Source organism: Bos taurus, chromosome 15 (genome assembly GCF_002263795.3).
Source record: "Bos taurus isolate L1 Dominette 01449 registration number 42190680 breed Hereford chromosome 15, ARS-UCD2.0, whole genome shotgun sequence".
Lineage (NCBI taxonomy): Eukaryota > Metazoa > Chordata > Mammalia > Artiodactyla > Bovidae > Bos > Bos taurus.
This window is the reverse complement of record NC_037342.1, coordinates 51,243,030-51,264,592: the sequence shown is the minus strand read 5'-3', so window position 1 is coordinate 51,264,592 and position 21,563 is coordinate 51,243,030. Positions and strand designations below refer to the sequence as shown.

The 21,563-nt window shown below is 49.6% G+C and overlaps 1 protein-coding gene across 10 annotated transcripts; it reads left to right on the top strand.

The window, feature by feature from the left end:
- Positions 1–13: 13 nt before the first annotated feature.
- On the top strand, positions 14–21,417 carry PGAP2 (post-GPI attachment to proteins 2). 10 transcript variants are annotated; one of them, XM_059874940.1, is made up of 9 exons: positions 36–111; positions 2,505–2,684; positions 7,615–7,635; positions 10,544–10,718; positions 14,728–14,896; positions 18,964–19,216; positions 19,360–19,466; positions 20,074–20,182; positions 20,400–21,417. In XM_059874940.1, the coding sequence occupies exons 2-9, from the start codon at positions 2,624–2,626 to the stop codon at positions 20,528–20,530; spliced, it is 1,026 nt and encodes a 341-aa protein (XP_059730923.1). In that variant the 5' UTR covers positions 36–111; positions 2,505–2,623; the 3' UTR covers positions 20,531–21,417.
- The last annotated feature ends 146 nt before the right edge of the window (positions 21,418–21,563 follow it).

Here is a 21,563-nt window from a genome sequence, read left to right as displayed (position 1 = left end):
GGGGTGGGATAAGGGTGATGACGCTATGCCGAGGCTCCGCCCTTCTCTGGAGCGGAGACACCGAGACTGCTGAGACTCGGGCCAATCAGAGTGAAGCTCCAGGATGGCATGGTAATTCTTCTACCCTTCCTTTGCCTCAGTCCGCGGGTGGTCATGGGAAAGTTCTCCTGTCGTCCGGCCCTCATTTCCTGCCCAGACCACGTGCGGAGCTGGAGAGCCCGCCTAGGTCTATCTGCGTAGCTCGCCTGCAGCTGCTCCAAGGCCCCCAAACCTGGCCTTCTTGTCTCCTGATACATGCCAGCCCAACTTAACCTCTCCCTCTCTGAATCCATAGCATAGACATTGGGAGTGTTAGTGATGCCCTAAGGGAGTGGCTCAGCTTAGGGTTTGGTACAAATTACAATTCTTGGGACTTTTTTCCCACCTGCACTTTAGGGGTTCCTAAAGTTCTAATTGAAATGATCCCGCCTCCCCTGGGATACCTTTGTGGATCAGCCTTTCCAGCGAGTTGGGGTGATGCTTGGGCAGGCCTCTGTTACAGCTTTGTTTCTTTGTATTCTGTTACTTACTGTCTTATCTTCAGGGCGGGGCTCTTGGAGGTTAGAGCTTCTTTTTCAAATTGGTGTTCCTTTGCCTTGTATTCCCTGGTGGCTCAGAGGATAAAGCATCGGCCTGCCATGCGGGAGACTAGGGTTTGATCCAGGGGTTTGATCCCTGGGTTGGGAAGATCCTCTGGAGAAGGAAATGGCAACCCACTCCAGTATTCTTGCCTGGAGAATCCCATGGATAGAGGAGCCTGGAGGGCTACAGTCCACGGGTTCGCAAAGAGTCGGACACGACTGAGCGGGTTCACTTTTCCTTTTCCCCCAGGGTGTAGCCTGGGGGAGCAGGAGACAGATTATCTCAAAGGGGTGAGTTGAACATGTTCTAGAAACTAGATCTAGTGACTAAGTGGAAAGTGAAAGTGAAAGTTGCTCAGTCTGACTCTTTGCGACCCCATGGACTATACAATCCATAGAATTCTCCAGGCCAGAATGTTGGAGTGGGTAGCCTTTCCCCTCTCCAAGGGATTTTCCCAACCCAGGGATCGAACCCAGGTCTCCCGCATTGCAGGCGGACTCTACCAGCTGAGCCACAAGGGAAGCCCGAAGTGACTAAGGGTTCCACACAAAATAGCAGGTACTGTGCTCAGAAAGCAGAACCTATTAGGATAACCACTCCACCGCCCCCTCCTCCTGGGACATTAATACAAGATTGAAATGAGCCAAAACATGGATAAAGCTAAATTGTGGGTTTTCAGTGGTGGCAAGGGATTAGAGATACTTAAAAAGTGGAGTAGTTGTGAAGATAAGATAATGGGTGGGAGAAACCTAGTACATTGTAGTTGTTCAGTAGATGCTTGAAGGAAGAAAAAAGTAAATATATGGATGATCAAATAGTAAAGCTAAATTTCTGACTCCAGACACCTTCCCCTAACTCCTCCATCAAAGTATTACTCCTTTCCCTCCACCCTCCCTTTCCTGTGCTCAGCATCAGAAAGTCATTAAGTCTCCCTGGAGGGTTACAGCAACTTCCTCACTGCCCTCCCGAATCTTTGATTTCTCACTTTCCAATCCTCAAACCCAACTCTGTTTAAGCCTTTTCTTTACTTACTTATTTTGATCACCCTGAGGCCAGGTGCACATTAAATGTTTGATGCAGAAATGAGTGAATTACTTTCTTAAGTAAAAGTATGGGATTTTTGAGTCAGAGAACCCTGCCTTTAAATCTGAGCCCAACCATGTATTAGCTGTATGAACTTGGGGAAATTTCTTAACTCTTCTGAACCTCAGTTTTCTTGTCTGTAAAATGGGGATAATATCAGTACTTGCCTTACAGAGTTGTGAGAATTAAATGAAATAAGGCATATGGTACCAGGTACACTGGTACCCTCAATAAATAGTAGGTATTATTTGTATTCTTTAAAAAGGTTAAGAAACTCCCATTCTAAGACATGGACTCAGACACAGACAAGAAGCTCAGAAATGTGCCTTATATGAGTGAGTATTTCAGTCCAGAGTATTAGCAGGTGTGTAGGAGCTGAGCCTCTTAAGTAGTGTATACTTACTGGAAGACTGGAGGAGGAGACATTGGACAAGAAGTGCTCCAGAAGGAATTTCCTATCACCATGGTGATTTCTAAGTAGAAGAACCTCTTGTTACATACTCTGGTAGGCATGTGGCCCACAGGCTCATCATTCCCAGGGACTTCTGCCCCAGGAAGGACTTCTTTGTGGGCCAAGGCTTCCTGGGTCCACATACTCTTACTCTGCCTAATTCTGATAACACCCCTTTTGATTGTTATCACCTTCCTTCTTCCCCTGTAAAGCCAAGGAGTTTGGTGCATGTTCACCAAAGTTTGCTGAGCCAGGTTTTGTCCTGAGTATCAGGAGCTCAGAGATGTCCCTTGCTCAACACTGCACTAACCAAGAGAGACAAAGCTAAGTAAAATCCATTCTATCCTAGGAGCTCCCAGTCTCTCTTACACACGTCCTGAGAACTCACTCTATGCAGCAATCCAGGGAGAAGACAGACCACTAAGGACTAAAGAATCATAAAAGAGCAAGAGACTTTCTTCCAGTGAGATGATTCTCCATTTCTTATACGGTACATTGGAAAGAGCAGTGGAGTTAGATTCAAACAGATGTAAGTTCAGATCCTAGATCTGCCACTTTTTAGATCTTACACAAATTATTTAATTATCCTATACCCCGGTTTCCTTGTCTATAAAGTGGGCACAATATCAATATGATCATAGAATTTGCAAAAGATTTGGCCCCTGTGTGGCACATAGTAAGCATACAGTAAATACTGATTTCCTTTTTCTTTTCCTATAACTTGATAAGGAAGGGTGATGTTTATAAATGGCATATAACTAGATTTATCAATATATAAATCTTTTGTGAATATCTTTGACTTTTAACTAGAGCATTTAATCAATTGCGTTTAATAAATTTACTGGTATATTTATGATTTTATCTAACATTTTAGACTTTCTCTTTCCTCCAGATGTTCTGTTTCTGTTTCTCTTCTTTTTAAAATATACTTTAAAAAATTCTGTTTCTTTGGTAAGAATAACTGCCATTTACTGAGGCCCAGCTCTTTGCCAGATTTTTAAAATTGAGATATAATTTTCATAATATAGCATTCACCCATTTGAAGTGTACAATTCAGAGGTTTTTATTATATTTGCAAGGTTGTGAAACCACCACCACTATATAATTCCAAAACATCTTAATAATCCCAAAAAGAAACCCCAGACCCATTAGCAATAATGTCCCAGCTCCCTTTCCTCCCAGCTTCTGGCAATTTACTAATCTACTTTCTGTCTCAATGGATTTACCTATTCTGGACATTTCATGTAAATGGAATCATAAAATACATGGCCTTTGTGTCTGACTTCTTTTCACTTAGCATAATGTTTTCAAGGTTCATCCAAGTTGTAGCATGCACCAGTACTTCATTCCTTTTTATAAGTAGGATAATATTCCATTTTATGAATAAACCATATTTTGTTTATGCATTCATGAGTTGTTTCCACCATAAATAATGATTATTCCACTATAAATAATACTGCTATGGACATTCTTGGACAAGTTTCTTGTGGACATGTGTTTTTAATTCTCTTATGTTTATACCTAGGAGTAAATTTGCTATAGGGTCATATAGTAACTCTATGTTTAACTTAAGGAGCTGCTGAACTATTTTCCAAGTGGCTGTACCATTTTACATTCCTGCCAGTGATGTATGAGGGTTTTAATCTCTCCACATCTTTGCCAATACTTGTAATTTTCTTTTTTCTTCCTTTTTTTTTTTTTAATTATAGCAATGCTAGAGGGTGTGAAATGGCATCTCACTGTGGGGTTTTCTTAATACATTTCCCTAATGACTAATGATATTGACCATCATTTCATGTGCTTATTGGCTATTTAAATCTCCTTTCTTGCAGTCTTGGATTATTTCATTTTTCTTCCTGCATTGGTTTGGAAATTAAATTATTTTTCTATTATTTTAGTAATAGCCTTAGAAGTTACCACATGCATTTCTAACTTACTAAGGTATGATGCTAATCAATACCTTTTTAGGAAGGGTAGACTTTGCTGAGACAAGGAAAAGGTGAATTCCAGGCCAGATGAACAGGGAGGACAGAGATGTAGGACCGGAAAAGAGCCCAGTGTATCCACGGGTGCAAACTGGGACTTCATCTTAGAAGTGATAGGAGCCAAAAAATGTTCTGCAGAACAATGAAGATGTAATTGCTCTCTGAGGCAGAGTGGAGCTAGAGCAAAGATGGGTCAGCATAGGGTGAGTAGTTTAAAGCCATCCAAGAAAGATGTCTCTGCCCTGAAAAAATTTCTAAGAACAAAGAACACTCTTCTTCAACCCAGGAAGACTTTCCTGAGGCTGCCTAGGAGGCAGGGCAGAGTTTGGCCTGATGTGGCCAGATGCTTTCACACTGCCTCTGTCTCTGCCACTTCACTTATCTCCAAGCCATGCTCCCTCTGCCTCCACCCTCTATCACCAGCAGTCATTCTTCAGCTGCCTTTCTTGCAGTTCCTAAATCTCTTCTTGATATATCTAAATTCTACCCATCCTTCAAAATCCAATTCAATTACATCAATCCAGCAAACATTTTCTGGGCTCCTACTGTATGCCTGTCCCAAACTGAGCTGAGGGATTCAGAAATAAATGAAATAGGTGGAGGTTCTGTCCTTAAATGAGTTCTGAACTATTGCTCATTTGATGATGGAGGAAGGAATATGGAGGGAATAGGCAGGAAGATGGAGGGAATAGGCAGCAAGTTATTTTGCTTAATTGTGGTCAGAGCCCTAAAAAAGGTGCAATGGAAAGCCATGAGAGACTGCCTGTGGAGTGGGCAGATCATGGGGATAGGGAGAGATAAGGAGAAAGTTAAGCAGAGTTCCATGTAAGAGGTGAGTATAGTTAAAATATGTGGTTGCTGGAACAGAGGATGACCAGATTGTGAAAGATGTTCAATACTGCACTAAGGAGTTTGCCCTAGATCCTAAAGGGCATGTGTATGTGCTTGCTAAGTCACTTCAGTGTGTCCAACTCTTTGTGACCCTATAGACTATAGCCCACCAGGCTTCTCTGTCCATGGGATTCTCCGGGAAAGAATACTGGAGTGGGTTGCCATGCCCTCCTCCAGGGGATCTTCCAGACCCAGGGATTGAACTTGCATCTCTTATGTCTCCTGCTTTGGTAGGCAGGTTCTATACTACCAGCACCACCTGGGAAGCCCCCAAAGGAATGAGGATTTACTAATTTGCTGCAGGGGCCAGATGTGATCAGTTCTGTGTCATTAAAAGAGCCAATGTGACTGTAAAGGGGAAGATGATGGAGAGGTAGGAGGGTAGAGAAGGAGATCTCCTACAGGGAGAGCATTCCTTGACAACTACATCCCACATTCACTTCCCCTGTTCTGCTCCACCGCCCACTCCACCTCTGCACCACCCCATGCTTCTGGAACAACCCTGAAAACAAATTCTCAGACAGCTTGGACTATCTGGTATGCATATGTGCAAAGGGGATTGGAGCGGTGATCATGGCTAAGGTCTTAAAGATGGTGGTGGTGTTTCAGGCACAGGTCTCCTTGGGGTATGTCTAGGTACCAGGCAAACCAACTGGGAGGTCAGGAGACACTGGAAAGCTTCAACAAAAGCAGCAGCTATTTGGACAATGGATAAACGCCAGTTCAGCAAACATCGAGTGCCTCCTGAATAAGGGTGAGACTAGAAGCTTAGATGCTTGTTCAACTTCTTTCTCTGTAAAATGGCTTTCATCAAACTTAGCTCACCAGATTATTAAGAATATCGACTAAGAGAATGCATATGAAATCCCTGGCACATAGTAAGAACTTATCTTTTTCTTCCACTTTTCCCCATATAAATCAAGTAGGAATCAGTCTTTGAAACTGACAGTGGAGGAAACAGATTCAGAGAGGATCAGTGACTGCTGAGGTCAGACAATTCAGAAAAGGCTCAATCAGGACAAGTTCCTGCTGTAGCTGACACATCTAGCTGTAGTTAACGTGGTATATTAAGTACCTTCCACATACCTGGCATGTATGTTATCTAATTCTTACAACCCTATAATGTGGATATTCCTAAAACCATTTTAGAGATGAGGAAACTGAGACTCCAGACTGTATGATGGGGAATCGTCCAAATCACCAGATAATTAAATGCCAGTTAGAGTGCCTCAAGTTTCAGGCATTAGAGGTAGTCTAGAGGCAGGGAGAAAGGACCCAGCCCCAGGGAACAGAACTTAGAGTCAAAGGAACAGATAAGGGGTTAAGATAGGAAGCAAGGGCCAGGAGCAGGGCCAGGAGCAGGCACGTGTGGGTTGGAGCTAGACAAAGAGGATGACAGGAAGCCCTAAGGAAGAAAACCTAAATTGTTTTCAAAACTAAATAGGAGTGGTTCTTTCACTAAAGTTTTACTAATTGCTCACTTGCCCTGGGACCTTAAAGGACAGTGTTGGGGAGAATTCAAGTCAAGAAAAGTAGTTTTTAATAAGACACCTTCCTTGTAGATTTGAAGCCCCCAGTAGTAAGCAGGATACCTCTGGGTCCCCCACCATTGCTCAGCTCAGGGCCTGCCACAGAGAGGGCCTAGGCTGAGTAAATGAACAAGAGTGAATGCACGCAAAAGGGCTCTGGCAAGTTAATCAAACCTGGGCCTCTGTTTCCCCTTCTACAAAGTGATGATGATAGCTACCTTGTGGAATTAACAGTGTATAGTGATTAAGGGAATGCCCTTAGGTGCTAGACCCAATCCTGGTTCTGACACTTGCTAGCTGTGTGATTAGGTAACTTGGCTTCTGTTTTCCATTGGTGAAATGGAGATATTAATAGTATCTACCACATAGGGCTTTTATGAGGATTAAATGGGATAACACATAAAATGTAGAAGAGTGCCTGGGACACACGAGGTGCTCAAAATGTGTGGATGTAAATGGGAACGATGTGATGGAAACAGTGTCTACCTCAGGCATCCTGCACCTGCTGCATGTGCTCAGACAACCCCACATTTTAACTAGAGGAGGGATTACTGGCCTCTTCATCCTTTTTCCCTATTGAGGTAGAACGGTCTTTATAAAGGTAGCCACAAGTCCCCTTCAGGGATCCGTCAGGATGGGGAAGGAAGCCCGCGTGGAGGCTGGTTTCTGGGGATCAGCCCTGACGGTGAAGAGAGACCCGGGACTGGGCGAAGGAAGGAGATCAGCTCTCTTGTCTTATGACAGATGTGACCAGGCGCCCTCTCCTGATCAAGGGCAGGAATAGCTCTGGCCCAGAGTTTCGGGGGTGGGCCCCACGGGATCTCACTCCTTATTATGTGCTCTTCCCTTTGCTGAAATGCCCCGACTGGGTTCTGGGGAGTAAAGTTTAGGGGAGGGGCACCGAGGCTGGGGCCAAACTGGTTTAGTGTTTTAAAAGGACGAAGCTGGATAGCTGGATAATTCGTCTAGATTGGGGTGGGGGTGGATAGACACCGGGGTCAGGAAATGAGAGAATTCGGGGCCTTCCTGAATTAACTGTATGTTCTTTCAACAGGTGATGGAACGCTGCTGAGAGGTAAGGTGACAAGGTGGCTTATCCAGCGTGGCAAACCCAGTTGTCCGGGGCTCTTCCGGCTGCCCCCACGCAGCCGGAATTAGTGGGGCAGACCAGGGCTGGATCGGCATGGCATGAGGGGACGCCAGATTAAGGGGGACAGCTCTGGGTCCTGGGCCGCAGAAGCAGGGAGGGGCCAGCAGAGCAATTGGGCTCAGTTTCCTTGCCAAGTTCCGCCTCGAGCGCGCCGGCCCCGCCCCCGCCGTTCCCGCTCCGCCCCGCCCCCTGCCGCTCGCCCCCCGGGCCGGGCCTGGGTTTCCCCCCGGTGCTCCCGGCTCCCGGCCTGCGCCGGCGCGGCCTCTTCGCCGCCGCAGCCTGGGTGAGTATGGGGATGGGTATTCGGGGCTGCCTGCAGCCCCACTTGGAGGAGCTCCGTCACGCGGTCTGGCCTCCGCAGGGCCGGGCCCCAGGCTGTGGGGGTCCCGCGACCTGCCCAGGAACCGCTGCTCTCCTCTCCTCGCTGGCTGAGCTGACCCCTTTTCCCTCTGCTCCCCGACACGTGCCCGATGTGCCGGAGTGAGCTCTCCCCGCTTCACTCCGCAGCGACTCCTGGTCCAGATTATACCAGGAGGGAGGTGCGGGGGTGCTTTGCAACCCCAGAGATGAGTTTCAAATCCCAGCTCTGCCAGTCATTAGCCTATGACCTTGAGCGAGTGTTAACCTCCTTGAGCCTCACTTTCCTCTTCTGTAAAATGGAAATATACAGGCTATAGTGCCTACCTCATAGAGTTGTATTGTGAGGATTGAAAGAAACAATGTATATCTAGTTCTGAACAGGGTGCCTAGTACTCATCCAACAAGTGTGGATTTTGGACTGGAGCCTGAAAAGATGTTTGAGGATCTCTGGAAATAAACTAGGGATACTCCTGAGAAAGCAGTTTTCAATGGAGTGGTACCTGTGTAGAAAGAAGTTAGAGTTGACTGGGGCTGAACAGCTGCCCTTCAGATAGGGAGCTCTCTGTCCTGAGGCCTGGGAGAGTAGAATGACCCAGTTGGTATGGACTTATTAGTAATCCAGATCACACAATCCCATGTTGTATAACTGTGAAAACAGGCCCAGAGTGGTTAGGTGACTTGCCCAAGGTCACACAGCTAAAAGGGAAGTTAGGTATACCTCCAAGAAATGGAACAGACTATTCCTGAAACCTTATCATCCCCTGTCTTAGGCACTGCCTATTCATTCCCTGAGGATCTGCTCTTCAGTTTGGGGGTCCCAGTGATTCCTGAGTGATCCAGAGCAGCTGGCTTCAGGAAGGGATGTTGGAAAGGGGCACTAGTACCATTACAACCACAGAATTTGGATTTGAGCTGGGTGGGGAAGGTCTTTGGGGATGATCCGAACAATGTCAGAATGTGCTTAATTTGGGAGGGCCACCAGAGCCACTTCCACCACTCTCTGGGAAGCGTCTAGCCCCCCGGAAGTACTGGAGCTTGAGCAGTTGCGGCAGGCTGCCTGACAGAGCCTGGCAGAGGGGTGGGTGGAGGAAGATGGATGAGAGGCATATCCACCTGGCATTTTCCAGATTCCAGGAGGAGGCTGGCCTCCAGGAGGTCAGAGTTCTTCCTGAGGGCGGGGCCAGGCAGAGCTGGGGCTTGGTCTCCAGGCCAGGCCCTGGAGTCCAGAAGGGCGGGCTCTTTGCGGGCTCTTTGTGTATCTGAGTCAGCCATAGTTTGGCAACAGGATGCCTAAGTTCTGAGGACGGCTTTCCCTCAGGTTCAGCATGTCCTTTTGAGAAAGGACCTTCCTCTCTCTGTGTCTTGGTTTCTCCGTCTTTAAAATGGGAACAGGGCTAACTCATCTATATAGGATTTGTTTTTTTAGCTTTTTTCCTCCTAGGGACAGTTTCCCCTTCTCTTTCCCCTCCTAACCTGACCCTTCTGCCCAGAGCTCTGGCCCAGGGAGGAGGGGGTCAAGGAAGGCCAGAGTGCAGTGTGTGATGTTGAGTGCCATGTCTCCTCACTGCTGGCTCTTCCTTCTATTTGCTGTGTGACCCCAAGCCAGTCCAGTCCCTGAGTCCTGCCAGTCTCTTGGCCTCAGTGTCCTCTTCAGTGCCCTGGGGTTGGGGCTGGACTAGGATTGCTGGTGTATACTTGGCTGGTAGTATAAGGCCTGACCCTAGATATCCTCATCTCATTGGAGGGGGGCAAATCTCAGACCTTACCTAGCTCCTGGAGGAGAGTGGACAGGCCCCTGGGGACTGGGAAGCCTCCAGAAGCTGACCAGGCAGCTCTCTTCAGCAAACAGCAAGCCTAGGCTAGCACCAGGCCTGATGCTGCAAAGCCTTTCAGTCTCAAAACACGTGAGGCAGCGGGTGGGGACAGGCAGGGGGTTGGCATTCTGCTGGCTTCCATGGAGTCCTTGCCACTGTGGACTGCGGTGCAAGCACACAGAGCACACAGAGCCTGGGAAGGGACTGAAGGTGCAGAAGGGTCCTGAGCCGATGGATGAAGCTGAGAGAGCCGATGGGAGGCCCTGAAACATGGAGGCTCCAAGGTCTGGGGGAGGAGATGGGCCATTCTGACCACTGGGAGGTTTTAGGATTGTTCCTGAAACAAGAGAGACTAGTTCAACCAGCTCCTGTCAAGCCAGGCATAGGGATGAGAAGTTTTCCTGACTTACTCAAGCTTCATCTTAGCATAGAGTGGGTTCATTCTTTCCTCTGAAATGGAGGGTGAATGTTCTCATGGGAGTCTGAGTCCATCTTCCTTGTCCTGGGCAGTAGCTGTCCAAGCTTAGGGGCTCGGTGGCTTCCTTCTCAGATTCCCCCCACCCCACAGCTAAACTGAGGACTGAGCACAAGGGCTGGCTTCCCCACTGAGTACCAGCCTCACTACCTTGGGCCCTGACAGCACACCACTCCATCCCCAGGTCTGACAAGATGTACCAGGTTCCACTGCCGCTGGACCGGGATGGGACCCTGGTCCGGCTCCGCTTCACCCTGGTGGCCCTGGTCACGGTCTGCTGTCCACTTGTCGCCTTCCTCTTCTGCGTCCTCTGGTCCCTGCTCTTCCACTTCAAGGAGACTACGGCCACACACTGTGGGGTAGGGTTTGTTGGGGGGGAGGCATTGATACCTTGTATTCAGGCCTAATCAGATCTGTTTTGAATCCTGAATCTCTTGTAAAAGAATTAGCCATCACACATTACTGGGCTGCTGGGGGTGCCTGCAAATGGAAGTCCCAAGGACTAGTCTCCCTCCACCTTTCATGGAGGTCACTGGGGGACAGGGTCCCTAAAGTTGGGTAGCTCCAGAACCCAGAACCCAATCCTTACTTCACAGAGGGGCAGATTCAGCAGCCCCAGGGTTTTCTGGAGGGTAGAGAATAAGACTGGGCTAGAGGGCACTTGGGGCTTCTTAGTGTGGCTCTGTTGTGGGCTGTGCTTGTCTCCATGGGAATGTGATTATGTAAGTGTGTGTGTTAACTGTGAGGGACATGACTATAATGGCTTTGATTGGGGTCTGTGTGTGAGAGAGACTATCTGTGCCTGTCTGACTGGGGACCTGATTATATGTATGTACATGTGTTTTCTGGGGTAGGTCCCATGACCTCTGAGGTTCCCTAGGTGTCCATACACCCTCTTGGATAGGGATATGGGATGTTGGGCTAGAAAGAAAGTTGTGAGTTCTTTCTCTGTAGATTATTGGAATAAATGGGGTAAGACCTCTGCGAACCTTTATTATCTTCCTAGTTCATCCGCTGACTCTGTGTTACTTGAGACTCAGGGACAGCCTCACTTTCCCCATGTCTAAAACAGGGTTGAGAATTCCTGTTCTCCTCCTTCTCAGGGTTAGTGTAGAACTCCAGGTAGAGGAGATGGGCAGATGGTTTGGGAAATATGAAGCGTGAGGAGCAGAAGGAGGAAAAGGAAAAGGAGACTGTCAAGTTGGAAGACAGGGCAGGAGAGAAAGTTAGCCAAGAGTCTCTAAGTGGGAAAGACTACATGAACCCTTGGACCAGCCTCACAGAGAGCTCAGAAGGCCCCCAAATAGCTGAGCTTCCCACCTTCGTATAAAGAGCATCTGCTCGAGAATATGGGGTACAACCACGACTGGGATCTGACTGGCAGGTGTGGGGGCCCACTTTATTTATTTATTATATACAAATAAAGGAAATCAAGAATATCCTTCTTCTTGATTTGTCAGTGGGTGGATATGGGCCTTGAGTTGCAGCCAGTATGGTGAGACTTAGAACTAGGAGCCATCAGAAAGAACAGGACTGGAAGAAAAAGGGATGACCAGTTGATCTGAAGCGGATGATCAGAAAGGATTCATCCAACAGCCTCTCCTGACCTGGTTCTCACTTTAGATAATGCATCCAGTATTCTTTTACCCTGGCCAACTCCTCTTCATCTTGCAAAACCCTTCTCAGGTGTCTTTTCTTTCCGATAGGCTTCTCTAGCCTCCATGGGGCAAGCTTAATCACTCCTTCCTCTGAGTGCTCGTAGAACTGGTGTTCTCTCATACAGTTCTGTCACACTGCATGTGTGTCTCTCTTTCCTACTAGGCTGGGAGCTCCTTGAAGGTGGGCATTGTGTCTGAATCAAAAAGTATTTGTTGAATAAATGGATAGGACACCCGCCTTCCACCCCAACACACAGCAGCCCATTGTCCTGGGAAAAGGAAGGCATGATATAATGTAGTCATAGTCCATACAGAAAATTATAATATTTGTATGGCATATGGAGTTAGACGGAATAGGGTGTTTGCTCTGGCCCTTGTGGCAGGCTCCAAGGGATAATGGGATCAATAACCTCAGCATACTTATAACCCATTCTCAGCATACTCCTTGGGGAGCTAAGGCATAGGTAGCTGCTGGAAGGGTACTTGGCCTCTCTTGGGCAGGACTAGGCCTAGGGACCCCAGGGGTATTTTGTCCCTACTCCTTGGGAGTACTGTGATGGATCCACGTGGAGATTTTCATATATGATCTGGATTTCTCACCCAGATACTAAAGAAGTATCTTTAGTCTGTAATTAGATGATTTTGCCTCTGCTTGCATGTCCCCAGTGATGGGGGGTGGGGGGCTTCTCTCCTTTCCAGGCAGTCGATTCCAGGGAGACTTGGTAACTAACAATTAGCAAGCTCTTTCTTACAGTGAGCACACCCTCTCTTTCTGGTGGGTATCTGTCCTAGCTCTGGCTCTGCTTTAAGACCCTTGGAGCTGCTTTTTCCACCTGGCTTCCAGACAGCCCTGCAGAGATGGGAAGGCAGTAATGCAGGGGCCCTTGAGTTTTCTCTTCTTAGGTAGCATGGTTCCAAGTCCGTCAGGCAATCCTTATAAGACATATGCCCCTGGGCTTGGCCCAGTTAATCACTACTGTCTTCAAGGCCCTGATCTGAGCATAGCACTTCCTATGGCCTGGGCAGTTCAGCCCAAAACAGGACTGTTCTATTCCTGTTACTGGCTGTTAGACCTCTGTGAACGCAGCCTGTGCTGCCACGAGGTGTTTCTGCACAGGTGCAGGCTGGACACTGATACCGCATGTTCAGCCCCCTCCAGATCTCTTTTGGACCCTGAATCTATTGTTTAAGATTAGCTAGCTCTCTGATGGGCCCAGCAGACATATTCAGTTCTGCTCAAACACAAAGGGGCTAAATCCTATTCTGCTTTCTCCCTTTCCCTTCCCAGAAACCTGCTTACATCCCTGGACCCAACCCTCAGAAAAGTCCCCACCCCCATCTCTGGCAAAGGGATCTGCTGTGGGCTGACCTTGGCCGCTATCACTTCTTACCTTTGCAGAGTGTTCTGGGATTTATGACACGGCCTTGTTGGTCCTGGGAAGGCTGTGTGCCTCAGCAGGCGTGGAGATCTGGGCACTGTGGGCGGGAGGCAGGCCCTAGGGAACTGGGGGTGGGACCCTGAAGTCTTAGAGCAGTCTCAGTCTGGCTAGAGCCCTCAACCCAAGCCCCGGATCCTTCAGCACCCAGTGTGAGTGTTGCTTTGTGCACCTACCCCCACCCCAATTCCCCGAAACTGAGCTGGACTAGTGTGGACTGGGGTTCCCTTAATGGAGGGAGGTCTGATTCCCATGGGGAGATTTGGTTCTAGGCCTTTTAATCCAAAGCCATCTCCATCTGCCCCCCAGAAGGAAGCCCAGCTTGAAGGGTCATGTGGTCAAGGGGAGTTGGGGAGGGCATTCTCTGTCCAGGGGAAGAAGGGAGCAGAAAAAACCCACCCCCTCCGTCTAGGTCTCTGTTTCCTGGGTCTGGCCCAGCATGGCAGGCTCAAGCTGAGCAGAGAAGAATCCCATGACCCCCAGATTCCTGAAAACCTGGAATTGGGTGACATGGTCTTCTCAGAGAGGAAGAAGATAGAACTCTGGGCCACCGGAGAGACCCTTGTATCTTGGGGGTCAGGGTACTGCTGGCCTGAGGCTTAGATCATTCTGAGCCTGGGGGTGGGATGGCTGATAGCCTGTGGTCCCATTGAATAGGTTCTGGGCCCTCCCATTGTTCCTAGTTGAACTTGGGTGAAGAGCAGGAATGTGGTCAGACAGGGTCAGTAGGAGAGCTTGGGCCACTCTGAGCCAAGGGTCCTTTGTCTGGGTTACTTGGCCTGAAGAAGGCCTTGGCTTGGAGACTTAAGCTGTCAGGTGGCAAGAGGCCTTAGTCCTAATGTTTAATCCTTGCATAGTTCTGGGCCTTGGTCTTCCCTTCTGTGATATGGGACTAATAACCCTTCCATCCTCTGACCCTTTTCCTGAGTGGTTATGAGGGTCATGGGAATGAGGCAGGCCATTAGAACTCCCATGTCCAGGCCACTGGGAACCTCGATTCTCCAGACTCTTCCAGAGGTGAACCTACAAGAGCAATGTGCCAAGGGGACTCCTATGAGCTGACTGTGCCTCTCTCTGCTGTCCTGGCCCTTCCACCTTGTACCTCCTCTTCCGCATTTTCTTTTTCCTTTATGCCCTTCCTACTCTTTCTACTCTGCCTCTTCCCTGTCCTCTGAGGAGCTAGCTCTAGAAAATGCCCCACTTTCCCAGGCCCAGGTATCCCCACCAGGCCCCAGGTTGTGTCCCTTGCCCTGCCTGAGCACCACTCCCTACAGGATGTTCTCTGCGGCCTCCCAGCCCTTGGACCCCGATGGGACCGTGTTCCAGCTCCGCTTCAAAGCCATGGTCTCATGGGTCATCACTTTCCCTGTGTTCGGCTTCTTCTTCTGCATCATCTGGTCTCTGGTGTTCCACTTTGAGTACACAGTGGCCACTGACTGTGGGGTGAGTGCCAGGCTCCCCAGCGCCTGGGTCAGGGCCAGTTCAAGAGATGGCAATAACGGTAGAATGTCAGAGTCAGAGAGAAGGCAGAGGGTGAGAGGGGAGGGGGATAAAAGGATGGTTGTGGCGGGGGAAGTCAGGGGGTGTGTTTTGAGGAGACAGAGCCAGGGAAAGTAGAGTCACAGTCCTCCAAGACTAGAAGAGGATTGTAGAGGGTGCAAGGTGGCAGAAGGGGAGGAGGGGGAAAGGAAGAGAGAAGGAATAGGCAGGAGAGATCTCGAGAGGGAGAAGAGGGCTGAAGAAAGACCAGACTGGAAAGGAAGCCAGGACTATGGGCTAAGATGAGGCCAGGAGTGAGGAGAAGTAACGAGTGGCTTTAGCCCTAACAAGAGGTCTGACCTGAGAAGACCCCAGCCCTACCTTGTGTTCTTCTAGCTTGGTTTCTCTTCTGGCAGTCTCAGGCCCCACAACCTGTATCCTCAGAGCTCTGCCAGCTGGAAACCTAAAAGGAGCCCCTGCTTCTAAGAGCAGTCCACCAAGGCTTTCCTGAGGGCCCAGGGGGACGCAGGTTCTGTATCAGAGGCATGGAGTTGAACATGGACTTGCCCTTAGCATCTTATTCCTGCAAGAGACAGACTTAGGCACAGATGTTCCCAGCACTGTGAAATGAGATTCCTTTTGTGATAAAAGGAGCACAGAGATGGTGGGTTCAGAAGAAGCTCTTCACCCAGCTCCGAAATCAGAGACTTCCTTCCTGGAGTGAGGGTTGGGGTGGGGGAAGGGGAGTGAGGGTCCGGGTGGGGGGAGGGGAGTGAGGGTCCAGTGGGGGTGATGTGGGTGGGAATTGTTGCTGTGGGGGTGAAGAAGGATTTTCATGAGTGCCAGGTTGACAACTTTTGATTTTATCCAGGGGACAATGGGGAGCTTTGGAAAGATTTTAAGCAAGAAAGGGACATGATCAGATTTGAGGTTTAGAAGACCATTCTGGCTCCTGTGTGCAGAACAGATTTAAGGGCAGCAGGGCAAGAGCAGGGTACAGGGGTTTAGTTCATGGTACAGGAGGTTCCGGAGCTGAGATGGGGACTATGAGGTTAGAGTAGAGGGGATGGAGTTCAGAGAGGAGTAGCAGGTAGTTCTGATAGGAATGGGAGCTGTGAACATATAGTGGTTAGTACTCTGCATTGTCATAGGAATAGGAATTTTTATCCAGTTGGCAAGGGATGGGGAAGAGGATGGGTGGTAGGAAATAAAGAAAAGTCATCCATAAAAGTCAGGGGACTTCTATCCAAGGGCAAAAGAATGAATCTCTAATGGTGAAACATGACATGCTATGATAAGGAAGTTTTTGGACCCTCTCCCTTTACACCATGTGAATTTCTGATCTGTTGCCCTGCCATAGATCCACTGAGTCATGTCCTCCAGGCCAAAGGGTTCCTACTCTTGGGGAAAGGAATGCTCCTGTCTCTCAGTACCCTTAGCTCTGGGCTTTTTGGGGAGGGGGATTTGGGTACTGTGTACCTGGGCTCTGATAGCTTCTCTGTTGCTTGTTGCTGGCATAGTTGGTGAGTGGGGAACGTTAATACTTGGGATGGCAGGGGTGAATATGAGTACCTATACCTGATTGTGTGTGTGTGTGTGTGTGTGTGTGTGTGTGTGTGTGTGTGTGTGTGTGTATGAGAGAGAGAGAGAGAGAGAGAGAGTTTGAGTGAGTTGATGAGGGAGGCAGTTCTTACTCTTTGAATGCTGTGCCCACCCCTAACCTGAGAGGAGCTTGCGAGGATGGGACGAGTAGCCACAGGGCCCTAATTCTCTAATCCTCCTGAGGCATTCCCCCAAACTCTGTATCATCTCTACCCTTTACCTATTTCCCAGCATCAGTCAGGACTCTGGGTCCTTGAGTGCTCTGGGCTCTCCCAGCCAAGCCTTAGATGTTGGTACAGTTCTCCTTAAAGTAGCTGAGGTTGGGGCAGGTGTTTTCAGAATGAATATTCTAGGAAGTGAAGACAACACTCCCACTAACCCTACACAGGGGACCTACCCAGAGAAGCAGGAAAGTCAAGTGAAGAGGCTTGGAGGTCTCAGCAGTGTCCAGTCCAGATATGACTCCCACCTGTCACTCAGAAGCCAGCCTTCCCATGGTCAGTAGCCACATGCTGCTGCTGCTAAGTCGCTTCAGTCGTGTCCGACTCTATGTAACCCTGTAGTTGGCAGCCAACCAGGCTCCCCCGTCCCTGGGATTCTCCAGGCATGAACACTGGAGTGGGTTGCCATTTCCTTCTCCAATGCATGAAAGTGAAAAGTGAAAGTCAAGTCGCTCAGTTGTGTCCTACTCTTCGTGACCCCATGGACTGCAGCCTACCAGGCTCCTCTGCCCATGGGATTTTCCAGGCAAGAGTACTGGAGTGGGGTGCCATTGCCTTCTCTGCAGTAGCCACATAGATCACACCTTTTTTTGGCAGGCTTTTCAGGAAAGTTTGTCTTCTGAAAGCCATTGCTTATACTCACTGCAGATGCCTTGCCTACATTATATTTAGTATTCACCATCACCCTGCAAGGCAGGTGATATCCCTATTTTGCCAGTGAGGAAAAGCTCAGAGAGGTAAAGTGACTTGCTCAAGGTCACCCAGCTTAGAAAGGCAGAGCTGGGATGCACACCCATTGCCTCCAAGCTGCCTCATCACTGAATATCTGAGACTGATCTTGAGTTTTGGTATCTCAAGTTGTACCTTGAGAGCATCACCCTCTCTGAAAGCTCTGCATTCAGCTGCCTCTGACAGTGCTGGGGGGAATCCATCTCCTTTTCTGTGAAGGCTTGAGAAGGCTCTGGCTGGTCCCACCCCAGGCCCTCCCCGGCCCCGTGAGCTGCTTCCATCATTGCCTGCCTTCCCAGCCACTCTGAGATCCATTCAGCATCCCCACTGGCAGACAGGAAGGGATCTTCCAGAACTCCATCTCTGAAGACTGGTCCTGCTATCATCACAGCAGGGTCATTCCCTCTCTGGGTTTCTGGGCTCTGGTACTGCTCTGGCTCTTGTTGAAGGTCTAAAAGAGTCCACAGAAAGTGTGGGCAACAGACTGGTAACTTCCATAGTTATGGAGCCCTTTAGAAATGCAGATTTTCAGATTCCAGAGCTTCTGCATTCTCACACAATCTCAGATGAGTTGTATGCATATTAAAGTTTGAGGCATTAGAGTCAAAGAGACTCTTTAGGCATTGGAGTCTAAAAGTCTAAGAGATCTAGAGTCTAGAGTCTAAGAGATCCTCCTCCCATTCAAGGTCTTCCTGTTCCCATCAAAACTACTGTTTACCTACCCTGCATTCTCTCACTCTCATATAAACAACACACCAGTCCTTGCAGTTGTGTGATATTATCTCCTCCTTCCTCAGCTTCAAAGAATGACATTCCATTTCCTTAAGAAATGAGGAATTCCAGGCTTTGAGAAAAATGGATGAGAGATATACATAAGAACAGGGTCATTTTCTTAGACTACACCAGGTTAGAAACACCCACTTTCTTCAACATGATCAGAATGGGGGTATTCTTCTGGCCCAGCTCCCTTGGGATCTCCCTGCACCTTCTATTGCCTTGCTACCCCTGACCAGAAGAACAAGTGAACTGAAAGCAGTCAGGAAAGGCTCGGTTGGGAAGTGAATCCAGCTCTGTCCCAAGGAGGCTTAGATGTTTCCATCCTTGGGACTGAATCTGGGATGCTGGGGTCATGGACCCTCCCACAGTTCCTTATCCAAGTCACAGTCCTGTGCTGTAGGCTCAAAGAACATCTGAACCTGGCTGTAGCTTTCGCAGCCATCTGTAGGGAGATGGAGACTGTCCCACTCTGCACCCGCATGAACCCCAGGTTGGCTGGGGAGTCAGAACCAGGCACAGGAGGGTCTGGGACTTGGAAGGGGAGGTCTCCCTGGAGAGCTGTGAGGCTTTGAAGGAGGACTTCCTGGAGGGAAGGGACTGGAGCAGAACCTTCTGAGTGTCAAGGTGTTTATTGGAAGAGAAAGATCTCAAGGTGGGCGGGGCATCAGGGGGTCAGCGCCCAGATGGGTCACAACTCTCTAGGTGCCCAATTACCTGCCGTCGGTGAGCTCGGCCATCGGCGGAGAGGTGCCCCAGCGCTACGTGTGGCGCTTCTGCATCGGTCTGCACTCGGCGCCCCGCTTCTTGGTGGCCTTCGCCTACTGGAACCACTACCTCAGCTGCACCTCCCCTTGTGCCGGCTACCGCCCGCTTTGCCGCCTCAACTTCGGCCTCAATGTCGTGGAGAACGTCGCGCTGCTAGTGCTCACCTACGTCTCCTCTTCTGAGGACTTCAGTGGGTGTCCAGACAAGGGAAGAAGGAGCGGGGAAGGGTTCGGGGAAGGGATGTCCTTGCCTCCTCCCTGCCCGGGACCTCCCGACGTGGGGCTTTGGGTGCTCCCTGCAGGGCGTGCTCCCATCCCTCCTCTCTCCCTCCAGCCATCCATGAAAATGCTTTCATTGTGTTCATCGCCTCATCCCTCAGTCACATGCTCCTCACCTGCATCCTCTGGCGGCTGACCAAGAAGCACACAGTAAGTCAAGAGGTACGGTCTACCCCTAGTGGGGCTCCAGGCGGCCCAGAGGACAGTCAAGGACTCTCGTCCTCAGGATGTGGGTAACGGTGAGGTGGAAACTGGAATTCTGTGGCAAACTGGGGCTAGGGCTGGACTTGGGGACGGGGAGGGTGATGGGTCAGAAACTGGCGTGGTTTGGGTAATATGAGGACCTGGAGAACATTTCTAGAAGAGATGGAGGCTCCATATGGGAGTAGAGGGAGGGGCAGCACCTAGGCTGCAGCAGGTTAAGAGCACTGAGTCCTGGTTTGTGGTCTGTAATCATTCCAGTCTTACCCCCACCACCCCTCCCCCCTCCACTTCTCTTCTCCCCACAGTATCTGGAGGTGTTGGGTTGGTAGATAACTCCAGGTAACTTACTCTGTCCCCCTGAAATGGGAGGGACCCACTGCCTCATTGGCCTCATTACACCCCCAAATGCAGGGCTATGAAATGCCCATCATTTCTGCTGCCCATGGCTGTGTCCCCTTCCATGACTAAGGATGGTTAAGACTCAGCCCAGGAGTTGGGGCCAAGAGGGGAGACTGTCCATACACATCTAACAAGCTGCAGAATGATCACAGACCTCACCCCCTAGGACCGCAAGTCCTACAACTGGAAACAGCGGCTCTTCATCATCAACTTCGTCTCCTTCTTCACGGCTCTGGCTGTCTACTTTCGGCACAACATGTATTGTGAGGCTGGAGGTGAGACCAGGCGAGGATTCCTAGGTGCTCACAGTGGCCCTGGGATGGCTGTGATGCTTCCTGTGTCATGTGTGATAGGGCAATGGTCTTGGGGGCTGCCTGCCATTGTGTTCCAGACTCTGTGTAGTGATGCTGCGGTGGTGGTAGTCTAGCAAGAGGCCGCTGGAGGGTAGAGAAGGAAGCTGATCAGGCCCTGTTCCTTGTGTCCTTGTCACAGTATACACCATCTTTGCCATCCTGGAGTACACGGTCGTCCTGACAAACATGGCGTTCCACATGACAGCGTGGTGGGACTTCGGGAACAAGGAGCTGCTCATTACCTCCCAGCCTGAGGAAAAACGGTTCTAAACCCTTCTCTCCTCCTGCTGGGGAGGAGGCCCACTGCCCAGAAACTAGGAACAAGATACCACTCTGGCCTCCCCTCACCCTGTGTCCTCTCTGAGCCCTACTGAAGCTAGGGGAGAGGGGAAGGAGGGAGGAAGGGCCCAGGACAAGGTTTCACCCAGCCCTGCTGGGTTCTTCTTTCCCCCATTCCACGTGTAGGCACAGAGGCCTTTAAGCAGCACCACTTGTACCTGAGAAGCCCCAAGAAGCTGAGCTGGCAGGAGAGCTCCACCATCTGGTGCTAAAAAAAGTCCTGAGGTTCATAACCACCATCCGGTTCTTGGCCTTTACATAGCCACCTCTCGCTGAGGTCAGGGACCACTGAGCAGCGGCTGCTACCAGAAAACCACAGCCATTTCTCCCCATGGGGTCATTCACTTGACTCATGTGCTAATCATCTGCTCTGCACATTCAGGCCTGTGACCACAGGCTCTTGCTAAGGTTGCCCAGGTGTCCTAGTCCTGACTTCACCTCTGATTTGGTGTGTGCCCTTCCCTAGCTGTGCCTCCATATGTCCCTGTGGATGAAGCGGGGGGTGCAGCGGGGGAGGGGGGCTGTATGATTTGCGAGGGCTGTGCCATTCTGCTTCTCCCTGTGGAGGTGGTCTGTACCTAAAGGATGACCTCCAGAAAAAGCCCTGACACAACATGTATTTCCCTTCCCTTCTGAAATTGCTGACTTAAGACTCTTCCTCTTTGGCAAAGGTGCCAGGTAGCAGGCTCAGAGGCACAGATTCCTGCCCCGAAACGGGCTCTCTGGTGTTCCCCCCCATCCTCCCTCCTGCCTTAGGCCCTGTGCTCTTTGGGTTGTACATTTTATTTCAAAGGGAAATAAATTTTTTTTGTCAACAATCTGGGCTAGGCTTACCTGTTTGGAGCCTCATCTCTTTGTTTCATGGAACTGAGGTGGGGAATAGGCTCCAGGACAGAGGGAATAGTCTATGACCAGTATGCCCCACCCCGACCAAACACACACTTAGGCCTTGGACTCTCCCACA

What these genes read in the sequence shown, in the direction of transcription:
- PGAP2 (XM_010812665.4), top strand. Translation starts at nt 18, where the DNA reads ATGACGCTATGCCGAGGCTCCGCCCTTCTCTGGAGCGGAGACACCGAG. An exon ending in TGATGGAACGCTGCTGAGAG is followed by an intron (nt 7,636 to 10,543) that starts GTAAGGTGACAA and finishes CTCCATCCCCAG; the next exon opens with GTCTGACAAGATGTACCAGG. An exon ending in CATGTATTGTGAGGCTGGAG is followed by an intron (nt 20,183 to 20,399) that starts GTGAGACCAGGC and finishes TCCTTGTCACAG; the next exon opens with TATACACCATCTTTGCCATC.